This window comes from Podarcis filfolensis (assembly GCF_964270895.1).
Source record: "Podarcis filfolensis genome assembly, chromosome: 3".
Classification (NCBI taxonomy): Eukaryota; Metazoa; Chordata; class Lepidosauria; order Squamata; family Lacertidae; genus Podarcis; species Podarcis filfolensis.
The window spans coordinates 11,015,865-11,030,357 of record NC_139606.1 but is presented as its reverse complement, the minus strand read 5'-3'; the positions used below and the strand labels follow the sequence as shown (position 1 = coordinate 11,030,357).

Genomic DNA, 14,493 nt, shown 5'->3' with positions numbered 1-14,493 from the left:
CCAAACCTGGGCAACAAGCATCCCTTCCTGACTTCTCCTTGCATCTTTTCGTCTGCCTCTCTCACACACACGCCCAGCCAGAATGGCTCCTTCCCTGGCTTCCTTTTCTGGCTGGCCTCATCTCTTGGTGCATGGCATGTTCCAGCTTGTAGCCTTGATTAGCAAAGGCTTTGGGTTTCAACGCCACTTGCCAGGTAGGATGGCTTGGCTGAAGTTGTTGCTAGCAGCTGCAGATATCCCAGAGGCTTCTCAGGGCTAGCTGCAGATAGAGGAAGGTTTGCAGCATAGCTGTCAGCCGTCCCTTATTTGGCGGGAAACTCCCTTATCCCAGCGTCGTGTCCCGCTGCTGTCCTGGATTGAAGATGTCCCTTAAATTTCCTGGGTTTCATGCTCGCCCGGCTTGGGAGGGAAGCAGCGGCTCGGGTCCTCCGCCGCGTGAGAGAGAGAGCGCACGAGCTGTCGCGTCTCCATCTCTTCCTTTTCCCCCTCAGGGGCACGTCGTGAGGAGACGGGTGGCGGCGGGCGGGCAGGCAGCCCCTCTCTTGCGAGACTTCCGCCGCGCTGCCAGGGGAAGCCAGAGGTGGCAGTGGCAGCGGCGGCTGAGGAGGCGGCCTGAGGGAGGAGGAAGAGGAGGCGATGGGGAGGGACGCAGAAGGGCGGTGCCTCAGTGGCTGTGGTGGTGCCGCAACCGCCTCATGCCGGACTCGCGGGCAGGAGTCTCTCTCCCTCCCTCTCTCTCGAGTGGGGAAGGGTCGATGGAACTCCTCGCGCCAGGACGATGGCAGCCCCGATGTGCATAAGCTAAGCAAAATCCCTTATTTTGGCTGCTGATCCCTTATTTTCGAGGCTGCTGGTCCCTTATTTTCAAATCTGTAAGCTGACAGCTATGGTTTGCAAGGAGATGTAGCCTGCATGCACGAACAGCCCAGATTGGGATGGAGGCTCACAAGTGGTGAGTACACACATGTGCCAGTGTGTGAAATGATGGCACTGATCATCCAGCTCAGGGATGAGGAATTTGTGGTTCTCCAGATGTTGGCCTCCAGTACCCATCAGCGCCTGCAAGCACAGCTGATGGTCAGAGCTAGTGGGAGTTGTAGTCCAGCAACACATGGAGAGTCACAGGTTCCTCATCCATTCTGATCCACCTGTAAGCCACATAAGACCTAGTCCTGCCATAGGCAAACTTGGCCCTCCAGATGTTTTGGGACTACAGCTCCCATCATCCCTAGCTAACAGGACCAGTGGTGAGGGGTGAGGGGAGTTGTAGTCCCAAAACATCTGGAGGGCTGAGTTTGCCTGTGCCTGACCCTAGTCCCTTCTTCCTTAGCTGACTGACTCCAACTACGATAGCTGATCTTGCTGCTCAAAGGGCCTAATAGGGACCATCGGGGCGGGATCTTGCTTGGGGGTTGTAGTTGGCAGCAACATTTAATTCTGGGGGAAATATACTATTTTTGCTGCCATCTGCATTATGATCCTGTATTTTTATTCTTAGGCCTAAATGTGAATTGATACTGGACTGTTTAACTTGATTAGTAGAATATATTTATTTATATCCCACCTTTTTCCCTGATGGCAGCTTACAGGTGAAAATAAGAACCACTAAAAACATAGGAAAAAGCAACCACCAAAGAAAGAATTAAACATTGATAGAATCGAAGCTATCTACATATATAAAACATTAGTGTATACAGTGGTACCTCGGGTCCGTTCTTAACCTGAAGCACCACTTTGGCTAATGGAGCCTCCCGCTACAGCCGCGCCAATGGAGCACAATTTCTGTTCTCATCCTGAAGCAAAGTTCTTAACCCGAGGTACTATTTCTGGATTAGCGGAGTGTGTAACCTGAAGCGTATGTAACCTGAAGCGTATGTAACCTGTGGTACCACTGTATTTATCTCTTTGATTGTTTTTTTTAAAAAAAATATAGCCCATCAATATTTTTATGGCTATTGAGAGTTGGTTGATATATCTTATAATTCCTGGTGAGCTCTCTTGAAATGTTGTTATATTTTATTATGGAAACTCCCAGTTCTTGTGAGCTGCTTTGAGAAAATGGCATTCAAATGTTGTTGTTGTTAAAATGTATATACTGCCCCATACCCAGAGGTCTCAGGGTGGTTCACAAGATAAAACCACAATATCAAAGCACAAAATACATAATCAAAATATAAACTAAAACAACCCAGTAATCACACACACACACACACACACACACACGGCTTAGAAAGGCATTGGATGTCAAACAGCCAAAGGCCTGGCTAAAGAGCAACGTTTTTGCCTGGCACCTAAAGATGTAAATAAACATGGTGATGATGAGAATTTTCTTATTTATGAGATATAAACTCCTCTGCCAGTCAGATGGTAGACAGCAGCTCCATCCTCTCTGACCACTGGTTGTACTGGCAGTGGCTGATGGAGTCCAGGATCTGGAGAGCCACAGATCCCCCATCCCTGGTGTAGATGATCCTAAAATCACTTTTTTGAGAATTTGGAGTGGGCATCTTGGGAAGATCCCAGTCAGTATAACCAATTCCCAGCACTGGTCAGTACGACCAGTTTTCAGGCACAATGGGAGTTGCACTCCAACAACATCTGGAGGGCCAACAGTTCCCCAGTATATAGGGTTGCAACCTTGCTGCCTGTACAGGTTCTTCTGAGTCAATGTAACTTCCATGAGATAATATGCATGACTACCCCAGCGCCAAGAAACACCTTCAGAAACAAACAGCTGAACACTTGCCTTGGAGGGGAAATACATTTGTCTCTGACTGTTGTGAAATTGCCTTGGCACACATCTTCATTCAAAGTCCCCAAGCAGAACACGGGTAAAAGCATCCAAATCTGGAGAGATATCTTGACTGACGTTTGGGGTTACTCAAACATGGAAAGTTTTGATGCGATTTTAGAACTCCTGGGAAAGGAAGATGCCCGGGCCTTTGCTCACTCCCACAGCCCCATCTCAACAGGTGATAAGATGCATTCCGGAAAGGGATGTTGCCGCCCCAGTGTCCTGGCCAGTTCAACCCTAGATTTGCACACCTTCCAAGTGTCCCTATTTTCCGGGGAAAGTCCCAGATTTACATAAGCCGTCCTGGTTTCTGATTTGATCCTGAAATGTCCTGCTTCCAGTTGTTGTTGTTGTTTAGTCGTTTAGTTGTGTCCGACTCCTTGTGACCCCATGAACCAGAGCACGCCAGGCACTCCTGTCTTCCACTGCCTCCCGCAGTTTGGTCAAACTCATGCTGGTAGCCTCAAGAACACCATCCAACCATCTCGTCCTCTGTCGTCCCCTTCTCCCTGTGCCCTCCATCTTTGCCAACATCAGGGTCTTTTCCAGGGAATCTTCTCTTCTCATGAGGTGGCCAAAGTATTGGAGCCTCAGCTTCAGGATCTGTCCTTCCAGTGAGCACTCAGGGCTGATTTCCTTCAAAATGGATGATAAATGAAGTCTTTAAAATGGATAAGAAAATCGGTTTTCAAACAAAAAAATCCAAACTGGAAACAGAATTATTAGATACAAAAACAAAAAACCTAAGATGTACAGTTTATTGCTGGAATGGCATATGAAAGATGAACAAGTGAAATCTGTAATGACTGAATGGGCCAGGCACAATATCATGATGGTGGATTGGGAGAAATTGTAGAAAAAAGGAATTAAATTTACCGCTTGTAATGTATTAAGAGAGAATTTGATGAAAATGATGTATAGATGGTATTTAACACCAGGGAAGTTAGCAAAAATGTATCATACTCATGATAATAAATGCTGGAAATGCAGAGAAAAAGAAGGAACCTTTTACCACATGTGGTGGACGTGCCCCAAGGTAAAAGACTGCTGGGAAAGGATTTATAATGAACTGAAAAAAGTGTTGAAAAACACATTTATTAAAAAACCAGAAGCCTTTTTACTTGATATAGTGGGGGGTGAAATCCCCAAAAAGGATGTTACTTTTTTTCTGTATGCCACAACAGCTGCGAGAATATTGCTAGCAAAGAACTGGAAGAAACAAGATTTACCAACTATAGAAGAATGGCAAATGAAGATGATGGACTATATGGAACTTGCCGAACTGACCAGGAGACTCCGAGACCAGAGAGAAGAGACAGTGGAAGAAGATTGGAAGAAGTTTAAGGAATATTTGAAAAAAATATGTTAATATTTAAATCTTAGAATAGCTTTGGAAGTGGATTTAGGCTGTAGGGTTAGAAGTAGAAGATAGTGTATTTTAAAATAGTATTATTTGCAAGTGATAAAATGTGAAGATTTTTATGGTTAAAGTAAGTGTGATGAAAAATGGTTAGAAATTATGATATATGTAAACTGCTAAAGATGAGGTAAAATGAAAATCAGATAGGGGGACTTGGGAAAGTCCACCTAACAATGTTTAGAAAAAATAAGGATAAGACAAGAATCTGTTTCTATTGTTTGTTTTCCTGTTTGTTATAAAATGAATAAAAAAACTGGGTGGGGGGAATGAAATGTCCTGCTTTTCCTGGGGACACCCCCATTTTCATCGGAGAAATGTTGGAGGATATGGAGTTATGTGACACCCACCCTAAGCCAAGGAGATAAGTAACTGTATAATCTTTAGAAGACATCTGAAGGCAGCCCTGTATAGGGAAGTTGTGTATTTTTTTAATGCTGAATGTTTTATTATGTTTTTATGTATGTTGGAAGCTGCCCAGAGTGGCTGGGGCAACCCAATTAGATGGCTGGCGTATAAAAATTCACAGATTGTTTTCCAGTCTTCTCCAATACGCTTCTGGTTCGCTATTGAACTCCTGCCCATAGAGAGAACACCTGTATTTGCCACTGCTATCAATCCATGACACATTACAGGAAGGTCTGCAGGAAGCTGAATCAATGAGAGACCTTTCTGAGCATGACAAATGATTTCATTGCCATCTAACTGGGCCCAGATTTGGGGATTCATGTTTGGAAGCATGACAAAGATCTGAATCATTAACCCAGACTGCATAGGAAACTCCACATTGTTGTGATACGTTTGCTTGTATTACTGATATCCTTTGAATCAGAGAAAGAATTCCCCCCAGCCACACACATCTCATGTTTACTCACTGGTGACTTGGTGCAGACATTTCATTGGTTATCCTGCCATATGATCATTTCTTGTGTGTTGTTGTGCGTCAGGGCATAACATGGCACTACCATGTTGGCTACCTCAAGCAGGAGATTTGGGGTAGCAAGTCATGGCTTAATTTATTATTGTTGTACTTTGGCTACCAGAGAACGGAAGGGGGGACAGTCCCTTATCCCAGCTCCATGTCCCGCTGCTGTCCCTTATTGTTGATGTCCCTTAAATAAGCTATTGAAGGTAATGGGGCTCTTTCTATGTCCAGCTGTCCTTTGTCAACAACAAATTGTTGCTTTTTTTGTGTTGAATATATGCTATATGGTAATTTATGGACCTAATAGGTATCTAAAGCCATTTGCACGCAACAAAATATGTATTTTATCAAAGTAATTGTTGATCCCTTATTTTGGCTGCTGATCCCTTATTTTCGAGGCTGCTGGTCCCTTATTTTCAAATCTGTAAGTTGACAGCTATGGGGGAGTGTCAGTTTGCGTTTTTTTAGTACAGAAAGTATCGATCTGATGTGTAGATATTGTTCCTATTCTACTTAATTCTGGAAGCTTCTAGAAGCTTCTCTGTGTGAAAGAAGCTTCATGATGTTTGGGTTATTCCTTATGGAAAGCTGAGTACAGCTGGCTTAAACTGCCTCTGTTATCTCTTTCAGTCACGGTCAAGCTGACTATAATAGGGCCAGAAGGAGCCTGGGTTTCACTTACCCGTATTTTTCGCTCTATAAGACGCACCAGACCACAAGACGCACCTAGTTTTTGGAGGAGGAAAACAAGAAAAAAAATATTCTGAATCTCAGAAGCCAGAAGAGCAAGAGGGATCGCTGAGCAGCGAAAGCAGCAATCCCTCTTGCTGTTCTGGCTTCTGGGATAGCTGCCCAGCCTGCATTCGCTCCATAAGACGCACACACATTTCCCCTTACTTTTTAGGAGGGAAAAAGTGAGTCTTATAGAGCAAAAAATACAGTACTTTCTTTTTCTATCTCTTTTCTGTCTGGTGTGGTGTTCTGTATGCTTAGTGTTAAGTTTCAGTCTTGTTACAGTGGTACCTCGGATTAAGAACTTAATTTGTTCCGGAGGTCCGTTCTTAACCTGAAACTGTTTTTAACCTGAGGTACCACTTTAGCTGCCAGCATGAGTTTGACCAAACTGCGGAAGGCAGTGGAAGACAGGAGTGCCTGGCGTGCTCTGGTCCATGGGGTCACGAAGAGTCGGACACGACTAAACGACTAAACAACAACAACAACAACCACTTTACCTAATGGGGCCTCCCGCTGCCACCACGCCGCCACCACGCAATTTCTGTTCTCATCCTGAAGCAAAGTTCTTAACCCAAGGTACTATTTCTGGGTTAGCGGAGTCTGTAACCTGAAGCGTCTGTAACCTGAAGCGTCGTAACCCGAGGTACCACTGTATAAGTTATTTTAAGTTTAAGTTAAGTCTGCTGCAACTGGATTTCTTAGGGACAGTGCCAATGCTGAATGTATTGGATTTGTGACCATTATGCTCATTTGGCTATAGCTCAGTGGAATGATATCTTCCTGACATGCAGAGAAGTTCCCAGGCTCAATCCCTGGTATCTCCAGGTACCAGGGGCGCAGGCGGCGCTGTGGTCTAAACCACTGAGCTTCTTGGGCTTGCTGATCAGAAGGTTGGCGGTTCAAATCCACTTGACGGGGTGAGCTCCTGTTGCTCTGTTCCAGCTCCTGCCAACCTAGCAGTTCAAAAGCATGCCAGTGCAAGCAGATAAATAGGTACCACTGCGGCGGGAAGGTAAAGGGCATTTCTGTGTGCTCTGGCTTCCGTCACAGTGTTCAGTTGCACCAGAAGAGGTTTAGTCATGCTGGCCACATGACCCAGAAAGCTGTCTGCAGATAAATGCCGTCTCCCTTGGCCTGAAAGCGAGATGAACACCACAACCCCATAGTCCCCTTTGACTGGACCAGGGGTCCTTTACCTTTTACCTTTACCTACCTTCTGTGTACAAATAACTGTGGTTGATTCATTACCTTGTTATTATAGACCTCTGGTAAGGGAACCTAATATGCAGGAACAGGAGAGTAAAAGCAAGTTAAGAAACCCCAGTTTGGTCCAAGGTGCAAAGGACATAATTCTCATGAACATGGTGAGCAATGTGTTGGCGTGCCAGGCAGTGTCTCCTTGTTATTCAGGTGAACAGCAGCTGTGGGCTGGTACATTGGCCAGTTTCTCTCTCCTTCAGCATCAGCATGACATCACAATGGCCTGTGTCTCTCCTTCTGGTTGGACCCATCTGTGTGAGGACACAGTGGCCAGTCTGTCCAGGGGTCCTTTACCTTACCTTTACCTCTCTCTTTTTTCCCACCTTATCTCCAGGTACAACTGGGAGAAAGGCCTGCATGAATCGCTTGAGGAATGCTGGCAGTTAATGTAGATCATACTGAGCCAGATGGCTCAATGGTTTGGCTCAGGATAAGGAAAGCCTATGTGTCGCAATAAACCTACTGGGTTTTTAAGCTGTCACAAAACTATTTGCTTTTGTTGCAACAACCAGAACTTTGGAATTTGTACTTATCACTTTATACACCTGAGCTTCCCATAGACCTATCACTGGAACTCTTTCATTTTTTTTATAGTGAATATGAATATTTTTTATACAGTGGTACCTCGGGTTAAGTACTTAATTCGTTCTGGAGGTCCGTACTTAACCTGAATCTGTTCTTAACCTGAAGCATCACTTTAGCTAATGGGGCCTCCTGATGCTGCCATGCCACCGCCGTGCGATTTCTGTTCTCATCCTGAAGCAAAGTTATTAACCTGAGGTAATATTTCTGGGTTAGCGGAGTCTGTAACCTGAAACGTATGTAACCTGAGGTACCACTGTAATGTGAATATGAAGTTATTAGCTAAGCATCTTGGACCATTATTATCGTAAATTTGAAGGGAACCAACTCTTGTCAAATTAGTGTGCCTCTTGTTTGATCAGGATTCATTTAGAACACAAAACTTGTGGCAGCACACATTTGAAAAGCATTTGAAATGGTAGGTTCTAAGTAAAGCTATGTTTATATTTTAGGTAGACATTTGTTTTCCCTCTGCAATCATCATTGGAACAAGCAGATTATTTAGTATCCTTACGGGAAATGCTGTTTCCTCAGTTTAGAATGTATGGTTTTAGTCTGGTAGGAAACATTTTGAAAGTTCTGAATGTATTGAAATTGCACAGCGGCTCATTGCTAAGAATGCAGTAACACAGCTCTTGAATTTCATAGAAGGATGTATTTATTTTCTGTGCTGTTTAGCCGAAAATAATAACAACTATACAGAAGAATAACTTTTTAATAATTCTATATGTGTGTTTGGTACATAGGAGCCAACTCCTAGATGCAGAGCTCCTTTCAGGGCCCCCAATAAAATATGAGGGGGCCAGCCCCACATGCGTGCTCCACATCTTGTGGTTGATTATGCAGGGAGGGGCTTACCTGCCACCCCCATATTTTATTCAAGTTTGCACCCCTCCTTTGGGGTATTCCCTCTGCTAGTTTGCCATTTTTTAGATGGGAAACTGAACCGGACGAGCCATTGGCCTGATCCACAGAGGGGTTCTTCTTGTGTGCAACACGTGCATATGGGGAAGTGGAGACCACGACGGACGCTTCCGCCATGCGCATCCTTTGTTGTTGTTGTTTAGTCGTTTAGTCGTGTCCGACTTTTTGTGACCAGAGCACGCCAGGCACTCCAGTCTTCCACTGCCTCCCACAGTTTGGTCAAACTCATGCTGGTAGCTTCGAGAACACTATCCAACCATCTCGTCCTCTGTCGTCCCCTTCTCCTTGTGCCCTCCATCTTTCCCAGCAGCAAGGTCTTTTCCAGGGAGTCTTCTCTTCTCATGAGGTGGCCAAAGTATTGGAGCCTCAGCTTCAGGATCTGTCCTTCCAGTGAGCACTCAGGGCTGATTTCCTTCAGAATGGATAGGTTTGATTTTCTTGCAATCCATGGGACTCTCAAGAGTCTCCTCCAGCACCATAATTCAAAAGCACCAATTCTTTGGCGATCAGCTCTCACTTCCATACATCACTACTGGGAAAACCAGAGCTTTAACTATATGGACCTTTGTTGGCAAGGTGATGTCTCTGCTTTTTAAGATGATGTGCGTCCTTACTGGTGAGCAACAAACCTACTCCTTGACCCCAGCGCAGTTTCCTTCGGAGTCAGCGCGCACGGAACTGCAGGAGGCGCATTCCTTGGCTCCGACGACGTTCCTCTTCGCTCCAGCCAGACGCTGGGAAAGACCCGCGCGCGTTTCGCCGAGGCGTCTGCAGGAAGCTCCGCCCGGCGCGCTCGCTTGTTCTTACCTGCCTGCCTGCCGGTGCCAGACAGGGAGGAGACTGAGGAATCTGGCGTTCGGGCCAGTCGTGCGTCTTTGCGCACGGGGCCCGACGAGAGCGCAGGTCATCGGCGCATCTGCGCCGGCTCCTCGGGGCCCCGCCGCCTCGGAGGGTGGGGCTGGCGGGGAAGGAGGGAGGCACCTCCTGGGCTGGCGCTGTCGGGACCTGCACCCAGCGGCTCCTCCGGGACGGGAAGAGGCGGTGGCGGCGGCGGCAGCAGCAGTAGAGACGGCGCCCGGCTTGGGAAGGAGCGAGTGAGTAGCGCGTGGATTTGGGCACCATCAAAGACTTATCGGGTGGGGATCTGGGGCACCCCGGGTGGCCGGGCTGGTGCCAGCGCGCTCGCGATTTCCCAGGCTGCTTGCGGAAGGGAAGCCCGCGATTCGGAGCAGCTCAGTCAGTGGGAACACCTGTGCCGTTGCTATGCTATGGGGAGTGGGGAGCGCTCGGGTTACTTCCAGAGGGCGGGAAGCGTGCGACTCGAGAGTTGCAGCAGTACGTTTGCTAGTACTTAGGAACGCACTAGAGGAGGCCGTGCGCACGTATTGCTGTTTAGATTATTATTAAAGCTTTTTACGTGATCTAGAAAACTTAATGTAAACAAAAAACAAAAACAGATACAAAAAGTATCTGAATGGAGTCCTTTCTTAAAGATAGTTCTTAACGCTTACCGCCCACAGAAGTTAGCAGACGCTCCCAGCTTTCATATATATACATATACATGTGTATGTATGTATGTGTGTGTGTGTATATATATATATATATATATATATATACACACACACACACACACACACACACACACATACTGTATATATATATTTCAACTTATGTACCGCCTTTATCAAACGATCCCAGGACAATGTACAACATTAAGAGCACACAAACACATATATAGGTAGAGGCTTGTAAACTGCCAGGAGAGCTTTTTCTTTACAAATGAATAAATCTTCTAAGCAGATCAAATAATATGGATAGCATATCAGATAATGCCTTGGTCATGTTATGCACACACATACACATATATATACACACTCTGATATGCTATCCATATTATTTGATCTACTTAGAAGATTTCTTCATTTGCATATATATCTCTCAGAGCTGGACTTTAATATGATGCCTTGAGCGAGGACAAAATTTGGTGCCACCACTAAATATTTATTAGTTATTAGTTTCACACTAATTCCTCTAGGCACAGTTTCTTTTTTCCAGATCTTCTCCATTGGTACTGATATAAATAATGTTGTTGTTGTTGTTGTTGTTGTGTGCCGCCTCGGCTCAGCGCCCTGTGCGGGGGAACAACCCACACTGCCTTAAAGCCAGCGCGCTATATATATATATATGTGTATGTATGTATATATATATATATATATATATATATATATGCTTATACACTGCTTGAAGAGCTTTTTCTTCTTTTCTTCACCACAGAAGACAGTTCAGAAACTTTAGTAAAGAATTTGGTGGCCAGGTTGCTCATTGGGGCAAGGCGGTTTGAGTTTATTGCACTGATCCTAGCCTGACTGCACTGGCTGCCAATTAGCTTCTGGTCCCAATTCAAAGTGCTGCCTCTCCTCATATGAACCATCCGGACCCTGAGATCAATCTCTGAGGCCCTTCTTTGTGTGTCGCCTCCACCACACAAGAATGGGCCTTTCCTGTGGTGGCTCCCTGCTTGTGGTGACTCACTGGTGCCTTCGTTACATATCTTTAGGTGCCAGGTGAAAGTGCTTCTCCTCCGCCAGGTGTTCAGCTGATTAACACTCTATGGCTTTTTAAATGTGTTTGTGGGAAGGAGGTTATAAGTTTTTGTTTTATTCTGTATTTTGTGTTCTCAATTTGTATTTTTCTGTTGTCAGCCACTCTAGGGTGTTCAGATGAGGGGGAGTATACAAATATAATAGATGATGGTGATGAATGAATGAATGAATCTTCTAAGCAGATTAAAAAATATGTACAGCCAGAAGGATGATTGCTCTAACAAACTTGGTTTCCAGCACCAAAATTTCCTTCCAGAGGAGCACCTTAAAAGATTGCAGATTTAATGGACTTTCAAGTCTTGAATAAACTATTGGGAGGGGTGTGGTGTGTTTGGGGGGAGGGGAGTGTTAAAGAAAAAGACAAGACCTTGAAAACAAGAGACATCTGGCATATTTATTGAGTTTGATGGATAGCGGAGGATTTTCTTTTGTTGTTGCTGGGTCATAGAGTTCAGGAAAATAATAGTTCATAGAAGCTCCTTGGAATTTAATTAGTGGTTCTTCCTGTTTATTGGGGGGGGGGTGGAGATTCCAAGGATTGCATTGAATGGGATGTATCCACAGAATCGCTCCAGAAAAGGCATCCCCATTGAAAACTACGGAATGCACTTCAGGATATAATATCATTTAGAAACAATTATTATTATTTATTAAATTTGCATACCGCCCTATACCCACAGGTTTCAGGGCGGTTCACTACACAAAAACACAATATAAAAACAAAAAATACATAATCAAAACAGAAACAAAAACAACCCAAGAACACACACACACACACACACCACATTTTAAAAGGGCATTGGACGTCAATCAGCCAAAGGCCTAGTTAAAGAGGAATGTTTTTGCCTGGAGCCTAAAGGTATATAATGAAGGCACCAGCCAAACATTCATGGGAATATCTTTAGTTGGCTTCAGTCATCTTGGTCCTAAACTAGGTGAAGTGGCCTTCACAGCCGGGTAAAAAAAATGCCTCTCTTTTTTCCCTTCGCCTCCTTTCTTTCTGAACAGATGTTGACTTTTCTTCCATTCTTGAGCCTCTGGGATTTTCAGTAGCAATATGACTTCGTCGAATGAATATGGTTCCAGTTCCTGGGAGCTCATTGTTGCTATTGATCACCAGTGCGGAGGGGAGCAAAAGGAAAGCACCCTCCAAGTATCAGGAGATCTTCACATCGGAGGAGTGATGCTTAAGCTCGTGGAACAAATCAGTGAGTTCAAAGATATATACTTTTCTGTATATGCACCAAAGCAGAACACTTTGGTTAATTTCCTTATATGGGCAGTTTCTTCAAGTGTCACTATACAACAACTCTTCATTGGTGTTCATGTTTTTGGGGGGGAGGGGATAGGATGTGTCCTGTTTAAAAAATTGCAGGATAAACCCTTTTTGTTAATAAAGGACTAGATTCAGCTAAATAGTTGCATTAGTGGGAGTTAGTACAAGAAGTCCCATTAGTGCAACAGGGCTCCCGCTACCCCCAAAATTGGCTGTGAGGAGTGGGGGGGTCAGGAGAACCCCCAGAATGGTGTGCATGGGGAGAAGAGGGGAGATTATTCTGTGCAACAAGCAGAAATGTTTGTGCTGACAGAATGACTCAGTAGTGCAACACTTGAGTTCCTCCCAATACTTTTAATCTTTTGCTGCATTCTAATTTTGTATTGCACATTTTGTTTTGCTTTTAAATTGTAAGCCACTTTGAGAGAGAGAGAGAGAGAGAGAAAATATTTGTAGCAAGCAACAAATAATTATAATTATTAGTAACGCTTGGATGACTTGCAGTAGACCCGTGATGGCCAAACTTGGCCCTCCAGCTGTTTTGGGACTACAGTTCCCATCATCCCTGACCACTGGTCCTGTCAGCTAGGGATGATGGGAGTTGTAGTCCAAAAACAGCTGGAGGGGCAAGTTTGCCCATCACTGCAGTAGACGGTCAAGAGATTCTGACTTTCGTTGATTAACAAGAGCAACAACCAAAGGCTTGTTCTTCCTTCTTTCAAATTAGGTTTTCAGCTGATTGTCAGGGCTTCCAAGTGTCGTGCCCCACATGTGGCAAAAAGAGGTCACTTGAGGTCAAGGTGACATCATGGGATAGACAGATAGGCAGCCGCACCTACCTATCAAACTTGGGGAACTGGGAAAAATAAGCATCCGGCTCACCAGCCTAGGTGCAAAGTAGAGCCAGGTGGATTCGTGTTTACATAAGAAGGCTTATAATGGTACCTGTTATTTGAACTCAGGGATGGGAAACCCGCAGCCCTAAAAATGTTGTCGCACTACAACTCCCAACATCCCTGACCAATCACCTTTAGCAGGTTGTTAATACTTGTGCTTGGTTTTGTTGTTTTCCCCAGGAGTGTCGCAGGACTGGTCAGACTATGCCCTTTGGTGGGAGCAGAAGCAGTGCTGGCTTCTCAAAACTCACTGGACGCTGGATAAATATGGGGTTCAAGCAGATGCCAAGCTGTTGTTCACTGTTCAGCACAAAATGTTGCGCCTTCGCCTGCCGAGCATGAAAACGGTGAGGCTGAATGTTAGCTTCTCGTCCGTGGTCTTCAAGGTAGTTGGAGACATCTGCAGGACCCTTGGTAAGTGTGGCCTCTCCAAGACTCTGGGTAGTTATATTTGGTGACCTGAATATGTGTTGCTAACACAATTGTTGTTGTGGTTTAGTCGTTTAGTCGTGTCCGACTCTTTGTGACCCCATGGACCAGAGCACGCCAGGCACTTCTGTCTTCCACTGCCTCCCGCAGTTTGGTCAGATGCATGCTGGTATCTTCGAGAACACTGTCCAACCATCTCATCCTCTGTCATCCCCTTCTCCTTGTGCCCTCAATCTTTCCCAACATCAGGGTCTTTTCCAGGGAGTCTTCTCATGAGGTAGCCAAAGTATTGGAGCCTCAGCTTCAGGATCTGTCCTTCCAGTGAGCACTGAGGGCTGATTTCCTTCAGAATGGATAGGTTTGATCTTCTTGCAGTCCATGGGACTCTCAAGAGTCTCCTCCAGCACCATAATTCAAAAGCATCAATTCTTTGGCGATCAGCCGCCTTTATGGTCCAGCTCTCACTTCCATACATTGCTACTGGGAAAACCATAGCTTTAACTATACGGACCTTTGTTGGCAAGGTGATGTCTCTGCTTTTTAAAATGCTGTCTAGGTTTGCCATCACCTTTCTCCCAAGAAGCAGGCGTCTCTTAATTTCGTGACTGCTCTTTGCTAACACAATTAGAAGTATACAAAGATGCATTATATA

At 45.1% G+C, this 14,493-nt stretch overlaps 1 protein-coding gene across 2 annotated transcripts in view; it reads left to right on the top strand.

Moving 5' to 3' along the window:
* The first annotated feature begins 9,519 nt into the window (after positions 1-9,519).
* Positions 9,520-14,493, top strand: part of FERMT1 (FERM domain containing kindlin 1) — a 637,654-nt gene continuing 632,680 nt past the window's right edge. For both annotated transcript variants that reach the window (XR_014546323.1, XM_083606529.1), the window contains exons 1-3: positions 9,520-9,731; positions 12,249-12,448; positions 13,593-13,826. Coding sequence is in view for 1 of the 2 variants with exons in the window: in XM_083606529.1 (XP_083462655.1) it covers positions 12,298-12,448; positions 13,593-13,826 (385 nt within the window). In the remaining variant the exon portion in view is untranslated. The remainder of the gene's footprint in view (positions 9,732-12,248; positions 12,449-13,592; positions 13,827-14,493) is intronic.